This window comes from Passer montanus, unplaced genomic scaffold, assembly GCF_014805655.1.
Source record: "Passer montanus isolate IOZ18808 unplaced genomic scaffold, ASM1480565v1 scaffold37, whole genome shotgun sequence".
Lineage (NCBI taxonomy): Eukaryota > Metazoa > Chordata > Aves > Passeriformes > Passeridae > Passer > Passer montanus.
Window position 1 is genome coordinate 4,972,235 of NW_024368485.1, and position 21,319 is coordinate 4,993,553.

The following is a 21,319-nucleotide window of genomic DNA, read 5'->3' on the forward strand; positions in this document are numbered from 1 at the left end:
CAAAGCTGAGACTGTTCCAGCACTTCACTGCCAGAGTAGCAGGAATCTTTTAAAGTCCTTTACTGGTTTGGCTTTCACAGACTCAAAAAGAAGCCAGGAGAGGTCACTCTTGGCCATGGCATGGCCTCACTGAGAGGTCACCCTTGGCCATGGCATGCCACAGCTTCTCACAAAAGAGACAAACCCACCCCTTCTAGTTTCATGGAATTTTTATTAAAATAGCATTTATAACTGGTACACGTTGGCAGATGTTCTGTTTTTTCCCCAAAAGCAGCAGTGGAAGGGCCCAGGCAGGAGAACAAACGTGGCTGCCCACGAGGGCAGACTGGGAACCAGCACCGAGGGGTCACGGCCCCAGGAGAAGCCAGAGAGGGCTGGGTGTCACCTTCTCCTGGGATTGCAGGCTGGTGTTTCACAGGGATCTGCTGCCACTTCACCCAGTCCTTTCCTAGGAACTATAAAAATCCATGGCATTCTTGGTTTTGCTGTGAAGCAAGCTCCTGTTTGTCTGGGTGTTTTTGAAGCTCCAGCTGTACTGCAGCAGGCGCTGGCGTGGCGAGGAGCAGAGCAAGGACTGACCCTCCTTGGGAGTCCTGTGGAGAACTCGGCTTGGAGGCTGCCAAGAGAATCAGGAACAGGGCTCCACGCTCCAGGAGATGTCACTTCTGCTCCTCAGGTGAGTGAAGGCACATCCCAGCTCCCTGCTGCTGTCATGGCCTGTGAATCTTTACTGGTGGAGACAAAGAGCCATGGGGGAGCACAGCAGCTTGAGAGGGAGCACACGAGGATGGGGCTGCAGCTTCAGCAGCAAACTCCTCCTTGGCTCTGGAGCTGACGGGTGCTCCCTCACAGTCCTGGGTGGCCTGGAGCTGTCTGGAGACAACACCACTGTCCCCAGGTCCATCAGAGCACCTGTGTCTTGCTCACACATTGGGAAGAGCTCACCCATTCCCTCTGGGATTCCATCCAGGGCTATGGAGTTACTTCTGAAACCTGCATGGATGACTTAACCTGAAACAATATCCTACAACAGCCACATTGAAAAGGCTGAGTTCACCTTACCATGTGTAACAAACCAAACAAAAGCAGTAATTATGGAATTACAGGGTCACATTTTAATTCCTGAATTTTACAGTTCAGCATTAATATCACCACATGTATACAAATGGTGTAAAACAAGTACAGTGGTATCTTTAATACAAAATAAACTTCTGTTTTATGGAAAAAACTATACTTCATATCTACACAGACAGCCCATCTTTTCCAAACAAGAGCTAAAATTAAAACTAACTACAAAAATCTCCAAAACAGAGAAACTGCTTCAGTTTAAACTATTCCAGGAGAAATGGACCCATAACACGTATTACAAGAGTGATCTATGTGGTGGATTGCAGCTGGTTCCATCTTGAACATCTCTGACACAGTCGCTGGGAAATCTCCTCTCACTCAGTCATGATCTCAGATCACATGTGGGCAAACTAACATTAAAATATTTACAGTTCATGTGCTGCTCTTAGAAATAAAACCTGGACTGTTTGCCTCTGTCACCTTGCCATGAACTCCCCTATTCCTGTCACAGTTCACTCACCTATGTGGAATGTGCTTTTGTGTTTTAAAAAAGCAGCTTTTGTACCACCCCAGGTTCAGGTGCTGCTTGTGGATTCTGCCTCCAAGCCCTCAAGGTGTTCTGCAATAACCCTGCCTTGGTCCAAACTGCCTTTGCTGTTAAAATGCTGCTCAGTCCATCTCTGTGAAAAACCTGTGAGTGTTTCTTATTCCCAACCAGCTCCCAAAGAGGGAAGCAGCTGCTCCAAGAGGAGGCAGCCCTGGAACACCATGGAGCACATTGGAATTCAGGATCTTCCCAACCTGAGGGCTGTGCCAGGTGCAGCCCCACCATGGCACAAGCAGCTCCTGCAGACCCTTGGGAAGCCACTGCTCCTTGGCATAGATATTTCTGGACGTCTCACTGACAAAACAAGCAAAACCTTCCATTTTGAATCCAGCTTCCATTCTCTCCTCTTGGAAAATACAAATTAAAACTTGTTTTAACTGTTTTAAACAACTCAACATGCACTATAACTGCAGTGTCCCTCCCTCCAATCATGAGAAATGCAGTTTAGTTGGTAATAAATGGTCCCAAAATGTGGATTGTTCTTATGCAAACAGAGTTAGTTTTCCCTTAAATTTTTTTTAAAAGAGGCATTGCTAAAAGAACACAACTGACAGCACCATTACAAAATTAAGATTACTGGGTTCAAAATTTAAGTTTGAATTTTTTTTCCTAGTTCTGTTAAACAATGGGGAAACCCTGCAATATTTTTTAAAAAGTGTTACCATACCTTTCCCTCCCCCTTTCCCTCCCGACACCTGAGACTTTCCTTGCTGAGAAGCCATCATCCAGGTTCTGAGAATACTAACCCACCTTTTTTTAAAATTTTTCTTTTTTTTGACAGCCTGAATGGCAGACTCCTTACTTTCTAGAAAGACATTAAGTTCCTTGGAAGATCTGTGTTTACAGAACTAACCCTTTCTAGCTGATACACCGAGTTTCTTTTGCTACTCCTTGTATTATCTTATATACTCATGGGAGAAAGCTTTCTGATTCAGATTCTTTTTAGCTCTTAAAACAGTTGCAGCATTTGAAACCCCATAATAAAAGTTCTTATTCCAAAGTTTTGGTTTCTTTTATGAACCCAGACGAGGTCTTTTCCTTGGAGATGTCTCCTCCTCTTCATCATCGTCTTCATCATCAGGATAATCCACTAGCCCAACTAGACTTCCCTGCCAATGAGAAAAAGGAAAAAGGAAGTTTTTATATTGAAGAAGTACCTAGAAAGGTGCAAATTTTGAACAAAACCTCCAGCCAACTTGTCCAGGGCACACCAGCCTTTGGCATTCCATTTGCCTGGAAAATGGGTTTGAACCTCAAGCTGTAAAATGTACTGGAGCTTCCTCACTCCTCTGGGTGTGGACTGAGAACTGTTTAAAAATCTGTCAGTCCAGCAGGACAGACAGGAACTCCAAGGTGCAGGCTGCCATCCCTTTGGCTGCTCAGCCTTAGGGTGGGCAATCAACCCCTGCCACACTTTTCTGCAGCTGCTCAGCAGCTCAGTGGCTGAGGATTCCAATAATGCACGGCTGAGTCGGGCACCACACAGGGGTCACTCACTGCACTTGTCTGCTCAAAAGCACTGGGCAATTCCCAGCCAGCAGGGCACTAACAGCTCCCAAAAACCCCAATTTCCTTTGTACATCAGATACACAGAGCAGCAACTGAGCAGAACAAAAAGTGGAAACAGTGAAACCATGCAGAGGATGTGGGATGAGACTGCACCCACCAGATTCCAACAGAGCCCAGCCCCACTCAGACCTCCCCAGAGCAGCGAGGGGCTCAGGGTGAATTTATGCCCAACTCAGCCCTGCTGCCCACAGGCTGCTGCTGCTGTTCCCCTGGCACAGCCCCACACGAGTTGTCCCACCTTGGGGGCTGGCACTGCTGGGCTCAGGGCCGTGTTCTTGGAAGAGGAGCCATTGGAGCTCGCTGGTGATGTCTGAGCTGCCACGGATTTGCTGTTTGCACCATTCGCACCGTTGGCTGCGCTGGCTGAGTGGGAAAAAGTGAATTTGAATCCCCCAGCTGAAGTCCTTTTTGGAAGATTCTCTTTGTCTTCACTCTCCTTAGCTGAGGGACAAACATTGTCACACTTAGGTATCAGCTGCACACCAAGGAGTACAATCCACATCACAGTGCAATCGCAGGGCGACAGCCAGCAGGTTTTTTGGTTCCAATTCTGCTGCAATTCTCAGTTCCCCAACCAAGCCCATCCTGAGCCCATCAGCAGCAAACTGAGCAGGGCCTGGATGCTGAGGGCACGGGGACATGGCTCACCTGGAGCACACAGGCACATTCAAAGTCCTGCTTTTGGATACCATTTAAACTCGTTATTTTAATCCTGAACTGGCTTGCGAAGACACATTTGGATCTCAAGACTCAATTACATGGAATGCCCTGTACTGCTGCTTGAGGTACAGAGCACAAACCATGGGATAGTTTGGGTGATACTCCACGTATCTGCCATGGAGCACTTCCAGTGCCAACAAGCTCAAACAGAGTAAATACCTTTTTTAGTTTCCATAAATTTCTCATAGCTATCTGGAAAATCGTCCTCCTGTTTTGACTTCTCAACTGGAGGTACAACAGCTTCGCCTTCTTCCTCTTCATCTTCATTGAACCACATTTCCTCATCCTCCTCCAAGGCTCTGGCATCCCTGCGGAATCTATTGCTACGCAATATGGATGGGACACTGTAAGAGACACACACAGGGATTCCAGCTGGGCTGCTGTTTCAGGCTCGGGATCAGAAATGCCTTCCAGAGCTTTAGAGGGAGCTCAGTGCATTTGAGAAGGCAATGCAGCTCCATCTGTGGTTCTGCCCTCACCCCAAGACTCACCAACACCCCAGCTGATGACAAGCCAGACTGAATCCCAAATCAGAGTGACAGAGCAACATTTTGCTCTTTTCTTAGAGAGCTCTCCCTGTGCTCTTAGAGAGTTTTCTGAACATTTAGTCCACTGGCCAACATCAGCTCTACTATACTTGGCCACAAGGAAAGGCACATGGGGCTTTCCTCTAATCTGAGGAGTTTCCACCAAGAATGAAACCCAACCCCAGTCCCAGCCTCCTGCTGCCCTCTGGGAAAGGGAAACACAAGGAGCAGAGCACAGCAGCAGCCCCTGCCAGGCTCAGGGCACAGAAACCAGGGCCTACCTGTTCAGCTTCTGGCTTTGTCTGTCCTTTTCCTGCTCATATTTTGTCTTCAGTCCCTTGAACGTCTGAACATACTCAATAGATTCAAGTGCATTATAGAAGTTTTCAACTATATGTGCAATAAGGGACTTAATATCTTCCTGCAGAAGAACAAAACAGGGTTTCAGCCTCAAATGGGCACAAGAAGAAGTTGACAAAGCTTTTGAGTTTAGTTTGGAAAGTGACTGATTTCTTGCCCAGAACCAAAGTGTTATTGTACAATATCGTACAAATGTGAAACATTAAATCAGATTTATCCTTGATAAAAGAGATGGGATTGAGAAATAATTATTAGGCTTCCCATAGAAACAGACAATGGACCCAGCAGTGTCCCAGCTGTATTTGTGACACTTCTGTTAAACAAAGATCTCTTATGTGGGAGAGCTGTGCCCTGTCCTCCCCACAGGCTCCAGCTCTCCCCACTCCTCAGCAGCTCATGTGGGACCAGGCACCTTCTGGTCAGTCCCCCTCTATCAAGTCTGTCACCCTATCAGGCAAATCCTACAATTCCTAAAGTTCTTCTTGCTGGAAAAGACAGCAGCCACCATATCCTACAACTAAAAACCACCCTTCACTTTCACAGACCACAGAGATTGCAGCAAAGCCTCCCACACACGAAGGCACTGGCAGCAAGTCCTCGTTCCCCAAGGAGCTGGGTGCTCCTGTGAGCCTGCAGCTGCACTCACCACCCTGATGAACTCGAAGAGCTCGATGACAGCAGAGTTGAGCAGGTTGTAGCGCGTGCCGTTGTCCAGCAGGGCGTTGATAACTGGCTCAAAGAGGTTTCCCTTGGTGATGTAGCGGTTATAGAACTCGTCTTTCAGCCCGATTATCCTCCTCATGAAGCGGAGAGCGCCTGTGCCAAGGAAAATCAAGGAGTTCATAACCACGTGCCAGGGTTTGTGGAAAGAACTGACACCCCAGGTGTTACCCAGAGGAAGATGGGCCCCCAATGCAGAGCACGACAATCTCATCCACACCCACCAACACAAATTCCAAGTGTGCACTGGAACACCTCCCACACATCATCCACACAGCCCCACCATGCCTGGAAGAAGGAAAGAAGGAAATCACAACAGCTCCATACTCACACAAGGCCAGAAATGTGTGTTTTGAATTCATCAATACCAGCACTCTTCTTAGCAAATCTTTGTTCATAATGTAATTCTTGATGTGATATGTGTGGTGTTCCACACAAAAAGTAAGCAGCTCCAAAATTAAGGCAAGTAGTTGTGCTGTTTGGTAATTGTCTGCAAGAAAAAGGAACAATTTCAGCTTTCAGCAGCAAGGTTGACTAGGAAAAAAACAGATGAAAATGTTCCTTCAGCTTCCAGTCATCTCAACTGAATCAAAGCTCCTACATCTATTTCAGTAAAAAGTATTAAAAGGAATAAAATATGGGCATGCCTAACTTTTTTTTTGGGGTTTTTTTTGTTTGTTTGTTTTTTGTTTTGTTTTAACAGAGTGCCATACACAGCACACAAGACAAGTTTCAAAACTCAAAGTCAATTCAGACTTACCAGGACAAATTGTATTACTCTTAGTGGATCCAACTACTGCATCTGATAAAGAGAAAATAAAAACAAAAATCTGAAAAAGCTTTTCAAAGCACTGCCAAGATTTAAAAGATGGGGATAAACAATCAATTCTACCAAGTGGTCAGATTTTTCATCAGATCAAAGGTTTGTGAGCTACAGGGACATAAACACGCAGCAAGAATGCAGCCAGGTGAGATTTCTGTATTTAATTTACCTTACAAAGTTTTAAATCCATCTAGGTGAAAATGTATAACCTAAACCTTAGGCATATCATGTAGAATAACAGCACCAATCCTAAATTTTCAAATATGCATTAAAATGAGTGCATTTTAATTTACAGACACTGCATTTTAATTACAGACACTCTGCTTTATAGGAAGTATTTTTTTACATGCAATTAACAATTGTATCAAGGAAGTGCATCTTGCACAAAGCTACAGCAGCACCCAGAGCTGCAGGGAAGAGCTGTGAACTGCTGCCCACAGAGGCCCTGTCCCTGGGGGAGCAGCACTTTTCCACAAGCACATCCCCAGGCTGATCCCTGGGACCAGCACTGTCAGCACCAAACACTCCAGGCCTGAAAGGAAGAAAAAGAAAATGGAAATATTCTGTACCTTTGTCACATTTATCTTCTGATGTATTGGCCAGAAGCGGAGCAGTGAGAACGTGCATACAATGGTTGTAGAAGAAATTGAGAAATTCACTCTTTTCTGTTTTCTAAAACAAAAATAACTTTATTAAACACTGGGATTTGTACACAGGATTTTTAAAGAAGAAAGAACAGTAACAAAGGAAACAGCCCATACAGAATTCTACTGACTCCTCAGGTCTGCCTGTATATTTGTTGGGCCTGCAGGACTGCCTTTGCTCAAGGAAGATCAGTTTTTGCATTTTGGGGCAACTAACCAAGCTCACCATCACCAAAAAATCCCCACCATGCAAACATCTACTGAAAAAATATCAACAACTCAAGAAGCTTGACAAAACTTTTGTTAATGAACACCTGCACAATGCCCCAAAATGGAAAGGTTAATCTTATTTTTGGCTTGTTGAAATTCAGTATCAGAGCAAACACAGAGAATGTGAGGTTTTCTCAGCTGTGCTGAGACAGTGCAGTATCTGCAGCCCCATCTCCTTACATTGGCTGTGGCCAGCATGTTCTCTGGGTCAATCAGAGTTCTCAGCAGCCCCATGAGCTGAACAGCTCCCCCGAGCTCCGGATCTGTGTCGCAGATCATCTGCTCGATGACCACATTGATGAGGAGGATGTCCTGCAGAAAAATCCCAAACAAACACACCCCCAAACAGTTAGACACAGTTTCAGGCGTGGAAAACAATTTCCACAGTCTCTGTAATTTTTTGAAGACAATTTTAAATGAAACTGAAGAATTGAGAGTTACATTTGGATACAGAAATTCTGGCAAGCACAACTCTCCACACCTAAAACCCCTGTTAGTCAGATTCCAAAACTGTAAACTCATACAACACCCACATGCTCAGAGATGTTTGTACATTAAACCTACTTTTTCCTGCACTTCTAGAGGTTTGTTTTGCTGTTTTGTTTGTTTCCTCCTTGCCCACAGACTCAACAAACTGCAAACCACTGTGACTTACATCATCACTCTGCTGGGCCTCTTGCATCACAAATTCTCGGACCATGGATGGGCTAAATTCTACCAGATAAGAAAATATATCTGTAGCAGCAGATCTAACTTGCAGATCATCCATTCCCTAATAAAGAGAGAAATTGATTAGCAAGAACAAATTAAGCTGGTATTTATTACCAAGTAAAGCTGAAAGTAATAGGTAGTTTTAAGTTTTGGGAACCTCTCATTACCAGAGTTTCTATGAGAAACACAATAATAGGGTTACAGAAAAACAACAATAAACCAGCAAAATGAATTGCAATGTTCAGGCAGCAACAGCTGCTTCAACCACAGGAGTGAAAGAAATTCTGTTTTCCCACTGCTGATTAGGACAGATTAATCTGCTAACGACAGGATTATGGGATCTTTTGGGAGGAACCAGCCAACAGTTCAAGATTATCTAAAAATACTTCTCGGGCCCTGGGCCAGCAACAACCACAACAACAATCCAGCTGCAAGAAGAGCCTCTGCCAGTTTCTACACCCCCTTGTCCCAAGGACTGTCCCACAGGCTCACACAGAATGAAAATGCCCAGAGCAGCCAGGGCAGGCACTTCAGAGCTGGGGCAGCCTCTGCACTGGGAACGCTCCAATCAACTCCCACTCCCGGCACAGCAAAACTGACACAGAGGGGCTCAGCAGAGCCAAAACTGCCTCAATGGCTGTAGCTCTTCCACATGGTTAAAATCAGCTTGAAGTTTCACTCACCATTACAATTTCAAGAGCTGGAAGAATTCCCAACTTTGCCAAAGTTTTGAAGAACGCATCTCTGTTCTGAGGTTGTAACGTCTGAGAAAAGGCGCAAAATTCCTTGAAGAAGTTCACCTGTCACACAGGGAAACAGGAATTTGGGTCAGAAATCTCTCTGAAAGGATGGAACAGTTACATTTTGTGGCAGAGTTCGTGTGCTGGCTGGTTCTACAGAAATCCCCAGTGACTGCAGAAGAGTTTCAGTGTTCCTCCTCCACCCCTGACCCAGAGTCCCGAGGCTCCACGGGGAGCTGGCACTCACCAGTTCACACCGTTTGTCGTCGTCTGTAGCTTCGTCTGTCAATTGTGCAAAAACTTCTGATAAAAACTTCTCGTCTTCCTGTGTAACACACAAAAGGAACACACCTTACACAGAGCCTCTGGAAAACAGCTGCCATCCCTACAGGAGCCAGCCCTGCTCAAAGTCCAGCTCTCCATTCAGTTTATCCCAAAGAACACAAATGCCAGAGCACACATCCAGTGGGATCTTTCCCAGGGTGTTGTTTCAGCACTCCCTCTGAGCAGCAGAAGCAGCTCCAGGAGAGCAGAGCCAGGTGAAGCTGAGCTCAGTGATGGTCTCTAAAAGTGCAATTACAAAGTGCCAGCCAAGGGACAGCTTTGCAGCCATGTCCCCATTACCTCACTCACAATAAAACCTCTCCCACTTGCATGTGCTCTGCTTTGCCAAGCTGGGAAACTTTATGGACTATTACTGGCTTTTCACGTTCACATCCTCTGTTACCAAGAGATATTTAGGTATATACAGGAACACCTCACTTCTTGAAAAGCATTTCAGTTACCCCATAAGATCAAGAGGTACCCAAAAACCAGGGTGAGCATCAGCATCTCCCAAGGGTTCAGGCACTTTCTGCCCTTTGATTATTATGCACTCTTTCACATTGAAAGTAGTGTTGGCATTCTCTCAAATTCAAATGTTTCTGTTACCTTTTAAAGACAATAGAAATCTGACAGCAAACAGTAACATGTCACAGCTTTACAAAACTTTCCATCACTGTACCAATTCAACCCAATAAACTTGTGCATTGAACAAAAATGAACAGAACAGCAGCATTCCAATAAATACACATGAACTTTGCATTGTATAACAGAGTGTGCTTACCTCTCTATTTTGCTGTGTGCTGTCACTAAAATCTGTCTGCTTTATTACAGTAACAATACAGAATTTTTACAGTTACAGCAAAGCCAACCAAAGACTGCCAAACCTTCTCCTGACAATTTTAAGATGCGGGGATAGAAGTGCTTTACAAACAAATGATAGCTGGAATCAACATCACAGGGAGTGCAACATACACAGATTTAGTAGTTTATTTTAAGCTTTGCTGGCTTAAACAGCTTAATTAAGCCTGGTACAAAAAAAACCCCAAACCATACTACAATCAACAGCAGGTAGAGTAGAAAATCCCTACTGCAGAACACCTGAGCACAGAAGCAAGATCTGCTTGTCTAAGGCTGCTGCTCAGCCCAGTCCTGTGTCCTGGAGCATGGGATGGATGGAGGTTCCTTCCCACGTGGCTGCTCCAGCACAGCAGCACTGGGATCCAGTGCTCCGTGGCACGTAGAAAGGAGCTTTGCTGCCGTGGCAAGCACAATCTGCTGCTCCTCTAAACTGCCCTCTCCCAGGGAGCTTTGCCAGTGTATTCAGGGTAACAGGACGTCCCATGTGTTCCCCAAACCCAAAGGAGCTTTGGAGTTCTTGTGCCCAACAAGCTGATTTACACCACAGGCCTGTGAAAGCAGTCCTGGACCTCAGGTCCCCACGAGCTCAACTGGGAATTTTCCTCAAGTGTGCTATAACATCTTTCCATGTGTGCTCTCTTCTCAACCTGTAATTCTCAAGGATCAACATTATCTGTAAATCACCACACATCTCACTAGAGGCTTTGGAATCAGCATGCAAACCTGTGTGCACATGCTCCATCTACGATGGCAAAGACAGCCAGCAGACCCAGCAAAGAACTGTCAGAGAATTTCAGAACCTTCTGCAAGGAGTACTTGAGGTAACAGCAAATCAGAGTTCTCTGTTAATGCACAATTAAATATTCACTACTGTAGAGCCCCAGTGAAAAAAAAACTCTATAGACATAATCCATAAATGCAAACAGGACTGTGGCCTCAGGAGCATAATACTGATTTTTAGTTTTTGAAAATATATGCAAAAGAATTTAAAGGAAAATCTTTAACACAAAGCTAGTAATTTCACAAGAGGGATTGATGTGTCCTACACAAATGGACCATTTTTGGACACAGATAAACAGAATAAAGCCACTTGGGTACCCATGAGTTTGCACAACACAGCACCAGCTGAAAACCCCAAAATGCCATGAATTCACACAGCTCTTCACTGAGGCTCCTTCCAGGGTCCCAACCACCTTGGAACCTGTTCTGACTACAAACTGTGCAGGAGAGTTTTTCATAAAGTAACAGCTTGGTTATTTATTATCACTTCTGGGTATCAGTATGAAACCCCCCCCCCATAACTAGTTACTTAATCTTTAAGACACCAGTAACATTTGAAATTGGTACCATGATGTAACAGCAGTGTAACAGGAATGGTTCTGAACATGCTCTTTGGAATCACAGATCCAGAATTTGTTACAAAACCAGCACAATGTGCCTAACACAGAATACAACAAGTTACCTGTTCTCTAAATACCTTCACAAACTTGACCAAAAATTCTGTGTTGTTTGGGAATCACGGAGAAAAATCTTCAGCTTTACAACCCATTAAAAATATTAATATACTCACCCGAAATGTACCTTTTCAAAACACAAATTCAAAGTATCAGAGAGCAGGGCAAGCATTCAAAACATTGTGCAACTCATGCGTGTGATTAACTGTAATCCATTTTGAAACTATAGCTACAGGTATCTACAAACAATCCATCTAGACCACATGAAGAACCACTTACCTGCAACATACTGACAATCTCAACTTTGTTGAAGAAAATAAAGGAAGTGAGGGTAGAAAGAAAATTCTCTTCAAAAACAGATGGTGTTGGCAAGATGATGTCCTGAATATACTGTACCCTGTAAGTCTGGTGGATTTTTTGCCTGAGTTCAGAGTCTGTAATAGGAATAACCTCCTTAAATTTTGCTGTTTTGGTCAAGAACTCCCTGTGCCGTTTTGGCTGAGCCAAAGAAGGATCATACTCGAGGCATCCGACCACATCCATAATACACTCGTCAGAGAACATCACCTCAAACAGAGTTGCTTTGTTGAGGAACAAAATCCCTCTAATAATTTCATACAAATGATGCAAGCCTTCGGTGTTCTCTAAATTCTCACAGACTTGGAAAAGCTGTAGCAGTTTTTTGATGTAGCCTTCGTTCTCCAAGGCCAGCGCCAGCTTTTCCCTACGGATGGGTGAGGAAAGAACAGAGGTAACTAGGTCAGCAATCTCTTCAAGTTTGTTGAGTTCACAAGTAGGAAGGTCAATCAGAGGACTGGTTTCAGGCATTTCCTCTATGTGTTCCTCTTCTGACTCAATAAGGTCCTGCGTGACTTCCACTGAAGGATCCTTGCCCTGAACCTAAGGGAAGAGTGCACACAGTTACTGTCTGATCCCAAAATGAGCAGTAACCAAAGCAACAACACAACTGCCCAGTGTGTCCCAAGGCAGCTGCGAGGGGATCTGAGCTCTCTGGTTCCTTACAGCACGTTTGCAGTTCCACTGCACTCCAACAAGTGCTTCCTGAGGCCAGCTGGGAGAAGGACAATGAAGGCATGGAACTCTGGCAGTGCCTTTCCAATAAACACAATCTCACCGAGTGCCCCAGAACACCGACCACCTGAGTCTCACCATCACAGGGATTTTTCAAAGCCTGACATCCAATCATGAGAACAACTGGTGCTCTAAGCAGGGGCAATTCAAGACCTTGCACAGAAAATAACAAATATTTGCTTACTTTACAAGGTTTAAAAAGGATGCACAAATACATCAAGGCACAGAAGACATAAAACACCTGGAAGAAACAGCATGTTTCAATTTACTGTACCTGGCAGATTTTTTCCCAAATTTCATCACAGCCAGCTTTTTCTTGAAAACTCAGTGCTAAATCATAGTTCTCTGCTTCTGACCAAACAATCAGGGTGTCCTGTTTGAGATAAAACCAAGAAAGTAATTGTTTCTGAAACAGGTCTGCAGTACATATTAGCCTCTACTGGTACAGCATTAATTCTTCATTTCTACAGTAACCCTAATTCCTCAATATTCACAGGGAGTTGTATATTTTGGGAGTTTTGTCTTTGCCCTTCTCTTCTCTTTGAAAATAAAGTTAAGAACAACATCAGCATTGACAAATGCCTACCAACAGATCCATTTCCTTCTCCCAAAATAATCACAGGCCACACTAAAAATAATAGAATTTGCACAGACAATTTTTTTTCCCTTTCTTACTAATTTTTACACATTTCTTTAGAGAAACAAAGTTTCCCTGTTGTGGAAAGAGTTCAATGCACTGTGGTTTCAGCACTGTTGTGAGTTGCTTATTCATATTACAGTGTCCTATATTACACTTGCACTTTTCTCCTACAGAGAAATATTAATAGGGAGCCTCTCTGCTGCCAGGCTCCACCACAACTGGTCCAAGTTCTTAGAGCTGACACGGTTTTCACCCACAGCTGTCCCCCCTCACCTCCAGCTCAGGACCTCTGGATCTCTGCATTTACCTTGTGCCATTTCAGAGTCAACAACTCAACTGGGCTTCAAGGGAAAAATAGTAATTGTCAGCTGCATGCACTGAAAGCCTCATCAGCTCCCTGATCTGGTTCTTGTTCAGAGATTAATAAAAAATAATTTTTAAGTACAATTTTATGGCTGCGACAGAATTTCAAATCTGAAATGTTTACCTTGAAACATTCTGTGCAAGTGCTGATGCCCTGACACTCAAAACCAATGCACTGCAGGTAAGCTGAGCCTCAGAGGTGCTTCACTGAACAAAGAAGGACACGCACATTCAGCAGCCCTATTCATAGCCCAGGATGATTCAAGTCAGAGAATTAACGCAGTAACTTAAAATGACTCCAGGCACCCAGGGACTGCAGTCAAAAATTTGTGAAAATTCTCCAGTTACTGAATGGTACTTGTTACAATCTGTACTGCCCACACAAAGCACAAGTTATATAAGCTTTTCCAAAAATATTTCAGAAAGACTGAAAGATGGTTTCAACAGAAAATAATTGTCCAAAACCAATATAAGACGTACTCATCTGGCACACACTTCCTGCATGACCTCAGACAACCCATGAAGACAGACAGACAGACACCTTCCAGGCCGAGCTCTGCCACACTCCCACCTGCTTAGAGGCCATGCTGTTCCATCCACGAGCAACAGCAACCTTCCTTAATTCACTCAAGCACCAGTAAAGACAAAAAAGATTAATTCTGAACAAAAACTGAAACTCAGAGCAGCTCAAACCCCTCTCCAGTGCTGGTGTCTGCTACTCCACCCCTCCGTGCTCCTGCACTGCACCACGTCCCCATGCCAGCACCAGTGTGCTGCACAGGGAAGCAGATGGGGAACACGTGGGGATAAAAATGAATCCAGCAGGAAGACATGTTTCAACTGACTCAGTCCTGCATCTAACCTGCCGCTGGATGAAACAGCAGTGAAGAAGCCCTCTGGCAACTGCTCTGGCTGGCTTTAACAGCACCCCTGCAAATGTGTTAAATCCTGGCCACCAGGAACTCCTATTCAGCCTCGAGCAAAGCACTGTATTGTCACACGATGGCAACTTTGGGCAAAGGACAGGATTTGCACAGGATCTTCACCTCAGAGCTGCAAACAGAGCACACCCAAAGCAAAGGTAACACCAGAAGGATTTCTGCATCAGCTCCATGTCTTTCAGCCACGGACTCGTCTGCCAGTTCTGCCAGGGAACAGTAACCTCAAGCAGAGACTGAAACACCAAATGGGTGTGGTGCCAGCCTTTAAAACTACTCCTGCCAGCCTCCAAGAACACATCTGACCCTGCCCTCGGGCTAACGTGGGGTGCCCAGCAGAGGTGTGTAACTCTCAAAGCCTATGCCCCAAAATCCAGGGGGACCTAAAGCTCTTCAGGCTCTCATGTTCTTTGCATTCATCTAACTCGAGATAATTTTACATTGTATGCTGAGCAGCTTGGCACCTGTGTCAGACCCACCCAAGCCCAATTTCCCTGAGAAAGGGAAAGTCGTGGTGACAGTGTGCCCAGCACCTGGACAGAATGAATTCCCCAGGAACCACAGACAGACTGGAGCAGGGAGGTACCAGGCCTGTCCTGTCTGGGGTTAGTCAACAGCCACAGCACGACTTGGCACTAACAGTGTAACACTGGAAGTCACAGACTGATGCACAGCACTGAAAAATCAGGGCTCGGTTTCCTTTTTTCACAGGAGCTGTCGTGCAAACCACAATTAAGCGTTAAGTACCCTCTAAGTCCAATCAAGTCATTTACATAAGGACAGATGTAGGCAGGGCATGTTTCTTTTCCATCAAGCTGCACCACCCTGCAGCTCTCCCCAAATCCAACACCTTCAACTCGAGGACAATGCTCGGTGTCAACTGAGAGCTGCACGAGGTTGCACAAACCTTAAGGAGCAAACAGAGAAGAAAAAGCTTTCTGCCACACGGACACAAAAGTATCAGTATCAGAAATAAAAGCCAGCCAAAACAAGAAAAATGGTAACAAAAGCTACTTAAGTCACTTGAAAATTTGCTACCAAATAAGTAAAAAAACCCTACAATTAATCACTTGTAGTTTCAGGAAACAGGGTGTGAAAGGAAGCATTTTAAAACTTTACAGCAACAAAATGTGCATTTGTATTTCACTATGTAGAGGTTTCCTCTAGTAAACAGGAAGCAGTTCAAGACTCCCGGCTTCTGGAGCTCTGCAGAGCTCCTTCCTCAGCACGGCCCCCCAAGGAAAGCCTACAGCCACCAACCCCTAACATGAGACCAGCAGAAACCACAGCAGAGCCCCTGGGAAGGCTGGCCCAGAACTCCACCTCACTCCTCACCTACGGGAGCCAACCCATGCCCACAAGATAACAAAGTCTCTTTCTCTAATTCGCACGCTGTAACTTGTCACTATAACAAAATCCTCAAAGATGTGTCCCTCTGTGACTCAGGAAGAACAAAATTACTGTTTTCTGCAGTGCTGAAACACTTCTGGATACCACAACGATAAAGAACAAGTATCAAACACTGAAGGAACAGAGACTCTACTGCAGAACAAAGGAAGAGACAGAAAAAACTCCAGAAAACCCATGAGAACAATGCAGGCAGAGACATCAAAAATGCAGCCTGAAAAAGGGAAAACAATAAAAGCAGACAAGATTCAGTAAGCTGAATTTTTTCAGTGGATGAAACAAAAATAACCTATTAACACAGCTCCCAACTGTTTTACTTCTTTGTCTTGCAGGAGGTTTACCCCTAGGAAAGGCAACTCTCACCATGGCTTGTGGCCTTACCTAGGACAACAGGAGCTTCCAGGGCTTAAAATAAAAACTAAACAGCAGCAACAAAGAAAGGAGTCCCACAAAGACAAATTCCTTCATGTTATTTCCAGAAAAAAAACCTCAATAAATAAATAAATACACTTCAACAGGGCTGGTCAAAGTTTTGCCTCCCTAATTTTTCAGTTATTTCAGATAGCCTGGCATAGGAGACAGAAGTTACATGTACATGCTTCCAACCACCCTTCCTGTAATGACTTCAATGTTTCTCCAAATTGCATGTATTATCTTCTAAGCCTGAAGTCCAAAAGGTATTTTTCTAGAAGACCAACATATTAATTTCTAGAATGTGAAGTGTTTAGCATCCACAGGCTACTGAGCAATTTTTTCACCTCTAAAAAACACCTATACATTTTTTCACCTCTAAAAACACCATCAACAATTACATGTCCCCTTGCTTTTCCTGAAAAATGCAATTACTCCAAGCACAAAACAATTCCTCAGCACCAGCTACCAGAGAAAGCAAAGCCTAGCAATAATACTTGCCTGCTGTTTTTGATATGCAGTATTTGGATTTATCTTCGATTCTAACAGTAGTGAACCTGAAAAAGGTATGAAGAGAGATTTACTGAATCCAACAAAACAAACATCTCCACACATCTCACACCGCTGCCCACGTGCCAGCCAACACTCTCAGCTTAATCCAAATCTCACGGAAAATCCACAAGAACCGCCTCCTTTAAATATAATTTCCTAAAATAAGCCAGGTAAAACAAAATTCAACAGGAATATCCCTATTAAAATAAATTTTTCTCTTCTACTTTAGTCCAAAATCCACTCTAGCACTCTTTTCTCCTGGAATCTGGTGCAAGAACCAGCTTTTTTTTAGTGGTCTTTTAGGCCAACTGTACAAATTCCAGCAGGTAATGTGCTGCCCAGCATAAAAACGTTTATGGGCAGCATAAAAATGTTTTTGTCCAGAGAAGCCACGTGGGCCACTTGCTTTTATTCCCTTCAGCTGCCCTTCAGAAGTGAATCATTCAGCTACTATAAACGCAGGGACTTCATCCTGTGTATGCAAGCAGTGTATGTCTCCTGGCAACAGCTCCGGAGCAATTTATACCAGTCCTAGGTGGTTTATTTAGCACATTAGCACCTGTCGGCTGACAAAGAGGGGAGCACGTACCTCCCCCCTCTAAAACAGACCCTTTAAGGTGACTTTAAAGTGCAATAAAACACAAGGGATGCCACCCGGCTGGAGCACAACCAGGGAATTCCTGAGGAGAAAAAGAGCAACAAACAAACAAGTTTTTTTGCAGCAGTAAGAAAGGGAGGAAAGGAGCACCTCAGAAGCAGAGGATACTGCTCTGAAAGAGAACAAAATGTCCTCACATGTCACAGCTTCAGCTCTGCCCAGGCCGGGGAGCTGCAGCTGGCTGGGGTGACTGCACGGAGCTGGCTCTGGGGAGGTCTGGGATGGATATCGGGAAAGGTTTTTCTCCCAGAGGGTGGTCGGGCACTGCCCAGGCTCCCAGGAAAGGGTCCCGAGGCTGCCAGAGCTGCAGGAGCGCCTGGACAACGCTCTCAGGACACGGTGGATTGCTGGGAGCTCTGTGCAGGGCCAGGAGCTGGGATTTGGTCATCCTGATGGGTCCAGCTCAGCGTATTCCATAATTCCATCAACTGGGAGGGGAGAAGCCTGGGACCACAGCAGCAAACGCTGCCGTGTCTTGTGCGGTAAGGCAACCTCACACGATCCGCAAGACACGGGGATTGCAATAATAACAATAACAACAATAATCCCCGGGGGCGTCCCGAGGGACGGCACCATCAGCCCAGCCCGGCGGTGGTGGGGGGCAGCCCGGGCCCGGAGCCGGGCGTGGGGCGAGGGGAAGCGGCCTGGGCAGCCCCGGCCACGCTCTCACCGTCCGACTCGGCGCGCACCAGCAGCGACATCCCCTTCAGCCGCTCCACGTAGCTGGAGGAGACGTGCCCGGTGCCCCTGTCGTCCCATTGCCGATCCTCGTTGAGCGTGTAGACCTTCACCCGCCGGCGGGTGTCCGACATGGTGCAGCCCCGGGCCCGCTCCGCCTCCGCGGGGGCGATGGAGCGAGGGCGGCGGGGAGCAAGCGGGGCCGCCGGGCCGCTCAGGGGCACCGCGGGGCCTTTAACGCGCCGCTTCCCATGGCGAGTCAGCGCCGCCGCGCCCCGGCCCGGGCCTCGCTGGCGCCGCTCCGCCTCAGCAGCCACTAGAGCGCCGCCGCCATCTTGTAACCCGGCTCGGGCCGCCTTTCTCTTCCTCCCCGCCCGGGCACGGGCTCCCCTCGCAGGGGCTACGGCGGCCGCCCGCTGCCGCCGCGCCGCCGACGGGACGGCGGCCGCAGGGGCGGGGAGCGGGGCGGGGCCCGCGCGCTCCCTCACGGCGCCGAGGCGGGAACGGGGAGGGGGGGACAAAATGGCGGCTGCCCTCAGGCAGCGGGGGTGTGTGTGGGCGCATCGCTGCCTTTTCATCCCCGAGGCGTCTAAAGGGGGAATTGGCTCATATGTTCCCCCGAAAAAACTTAACTTTTTTTCCTTTTTAAATTTTTTTTTTTAAATCTGTCTAAAAGCTGACGGAACACACGCCTCCCCGCCTCACGCCGCAGAAAATGCCACCCCACCGCCGCCACACAAAATGAGGGGCGAGCTCCACACCCCGGCCAGGGTAAATTTAGACAGCACACGCAACTGAAACAGAATTTCAATTTTCAGGAATTTCCAGGAAGAAAAGGTGTCCCCTGCATCACAAAACGGCAGAAAGGTCAGTGAGCGGCATCTCCTCACAGCAGCAGCCATACTGTAACACGCTTTGTACATCTCCACAGAGGGCTCGAAAGCAAAACTGAAGGTGAAGCTTCAAAAAGGAAAGAAAAGTGCTAAATTAGCCCTTACAGCGTACAGTTTAAGACAGACCACTTGCCAAGCATCGTGGAGTCTGTATATCTCAAGTTTTCCACACTAAACACCATCTACACGTTTCCTCTGTACTACAAATAAAAAAATAGTTACATCTCTGATTGCAGGGGAACAGGGGAAAAGGACCCAAAAGCGTTCAGGGAGTAAAGCTGTGTGCAACAGCGGGAAACTGGGGACGAGGAGAAGCCTGACTGCGTCTCCAAAGCCAATTTTTGAGGCTGTGAAGGGGAAGGAGGGAGGACAAGTTCTCCTGAGGCCAGGGTGTGCCCCATTCCCAGACAAAGCCAGACTTTCCCGGCGCTTGCCTCACGGTGAAAGCAGTTACACCGGTATGGCTCCTATTCACACGCCTGGCATTGCTCTGCTCTCCAAATGTGGTTCCAGAGGAAGGCAAAGAAAGTGTTTCCAACAAACGCTGCCACTCAAAGTACCTATCTGCAACTTTTCCAAATGTTCTCTGGCAGATTTAGAAAAGGTAGCATCTAAGTAACATTTAAGTCTCAGCTTTTGCTCTGATATTCATTGTAGCAGGCCTCTAAGATTCAGTCACGGAGAAAATACAATATAGACCTCTGAGAATTATCCTATACACTTTTATTCAGCTGTATAGGAGCACACCTTGGGACGTGTGCATCATTATGGGTAAGTGAGTCAGTAACTATAAAAAGACCATGTTAAGTAGTTTCAAAACCCCAGACTGAGAGTCACATGAAGCAGTTTACAGTCAGGTTCCAAACAAGCCTTCCCTGCTATGTTTTAGTGGCCTTTCCTCACAAGGTATTAGAACCTGAGCATATTTCTACCTTAGAGAAAGCTCAACAAAAAGCAAACACACAAAAAGGAACACAAACCCCAATGGCCACAGCATATTTCTGCCTCAGGACATCTGCTGCTCATGAACTCTCTCTCCCCTCTGCACGACTTCTGTGCGTGCTTCCTGGCTCTTCAAACCAAATGCACAAAAATAAAAGCATGACTTCTACTCATGATTAAACGCAGCACTTCTCAGGATATATAAAACAGCAAGAAACCACTGCAGAGTATTTTGGAGCAAATTCTTATGATGAATAACTACAAAAAAGAGATATGTGAATTAGAATTGGCACAAAAAGCTATTTCTCATGCTTCAGCTGTGAAATAAATCCATGATCTCTCCAGGCATGAACTCAGTGACCTCTAAGGAAAAATAACACCTCAGAACACACTGGGATGGCACTCACTCAGATGTGGGACTGCTCTTTGCCCAAAACAGCATCCAGGGGGTTGTAAAGCCCAGCACAACCCTGCCATCAGTACCCACAACCAGCAAGTCCATTCTGGGGGCTTCGCCTGGACAAAACACACAATGCTTGCCCTGACAGATGTTACATACTGGATTTAAACCCAGGCTGAGACCAGGAAAGCAGCAGAGTCTCTTTAAGACACACAGAAAGCAAAGCAATGTTTTCCACGGCGGTGTTGCACCTGCCAGCAGCTCATCCTTCCCCATCACCACCAGCAAGTTACCAGTGTTGAGAATTCTCTGTTCTTCATCACAGCAAAGGATTTCATCAGAGTAGACAGCAGACTCACAAGTGTCACTACATGAGCAGCACAGAGCTCCTTTTTTTTTGTTTTCCCAAGCAAGACAACTCATTCCTAATTCACTCAAAATTTCTTGGAGTGAAATTAAGAGACTGCATCGTTCCCTCTGGCAGGTAATCCCAGAAGTACAATTAGGCCAGCTCTTACACTTTTATGATAGCACTTGTAATATTTATTGCTGGCATTTAGAGATACCCCAGCTCCTGACTCTGCACCTGCATGAAAACTTCAGATTTGTCAAATAAGGGCATTTCTGGCCCTCCTGAGCTTCACCTGCCCAGCTTCACTCTCCAAGGCAATTTTTTTCAATGGCTCTGTTTAAGACAGGTCATTAGAGAAGCTAATTATGTTGAGCAGTGAGAAAGAAGAAACAAATCACTATTCCAAACTGCAAAAGGACTGAGCTTGTTCTCTCAAGCACCCTGGACCCACCTGGTTTCTGATCATGGCTGATCCCACCTGAGAGCCAGGCTCCTCCTGCCACGGCCCGGGATGTCCTTCCCTCCAGGAAGGGTCAGAGCAGCACACACTCACTCAGCCCTTGGCTCCCATTGAGCTGCTCTCCTCAGGTAAGGGCAG

At 45.9% G+C, this 21,319-nt stretch overlaps 1 protein-coding gene across 5 annotated transcripts; it reads right to left on the reverse strand.

Annotated features, from left to right (window-relative positions):
• Nucleotides 1-194: 194 nt before the first annotated feature.
• Nucleotides 195-18,581, reverse strand: PPP4R3B (protein phosphatase 4 regulatory subunit 3B). 5 transcript variants are annotated; one of them, XM_039716904.1, is made up of 16 exons: nucleotides 18,127-18,580; nucleotides 16,748-16,803; nucleotides 12,762-12,860; nucleotides 11,675-12,295; nucleotides 9,007-9,084; nucleotides 8,703-8,819; nucleotides 7,964-8,080; nucleotides 7,489-7,620; nucleotides 6,964-7,066; nucleotides 6,332-6,373; nucleotides 5,903-6,061; nucleotides 5,498-5,667; nucleotides 4,773-4,912; nucleotides 4,124-4,308; nucleotides 3,483-3,607; nucleotides 195-2,784 (listed from the first exon to the last, which is right to left on the reverse strand). In XM_039716904.1, exons 1-16 carry the CDS (start codon nucleotides 18,266-18,268, stop codon nucleotides 2,689-2,691), a joined length of 2,382 nt encoding a protein of 793 aa, XP_039572838.1. In that variant the 5' UTR covers nucleotides 18,269-18,580; the 3' UTR covers nucleotides 195-2,688. The 5 variants fall into 5 exon arrangements, with proteins under 5 accessions (XP_039572838.1, XP_039572836.1, XP_039572837.1 ...); XM_039716902.1 differs by having other exon boundaries at nucleotides 3,483-3,685; XM_039716903.1 differs by having other exon boundaries at nucleotides 3,483-3,685; nucleotides 4,124-4,287; nucleotides 18,127-18,268.
• Between the last annotated feature and the right edge of the window lie 2,738 nt (nucleotides 18,582-21,319).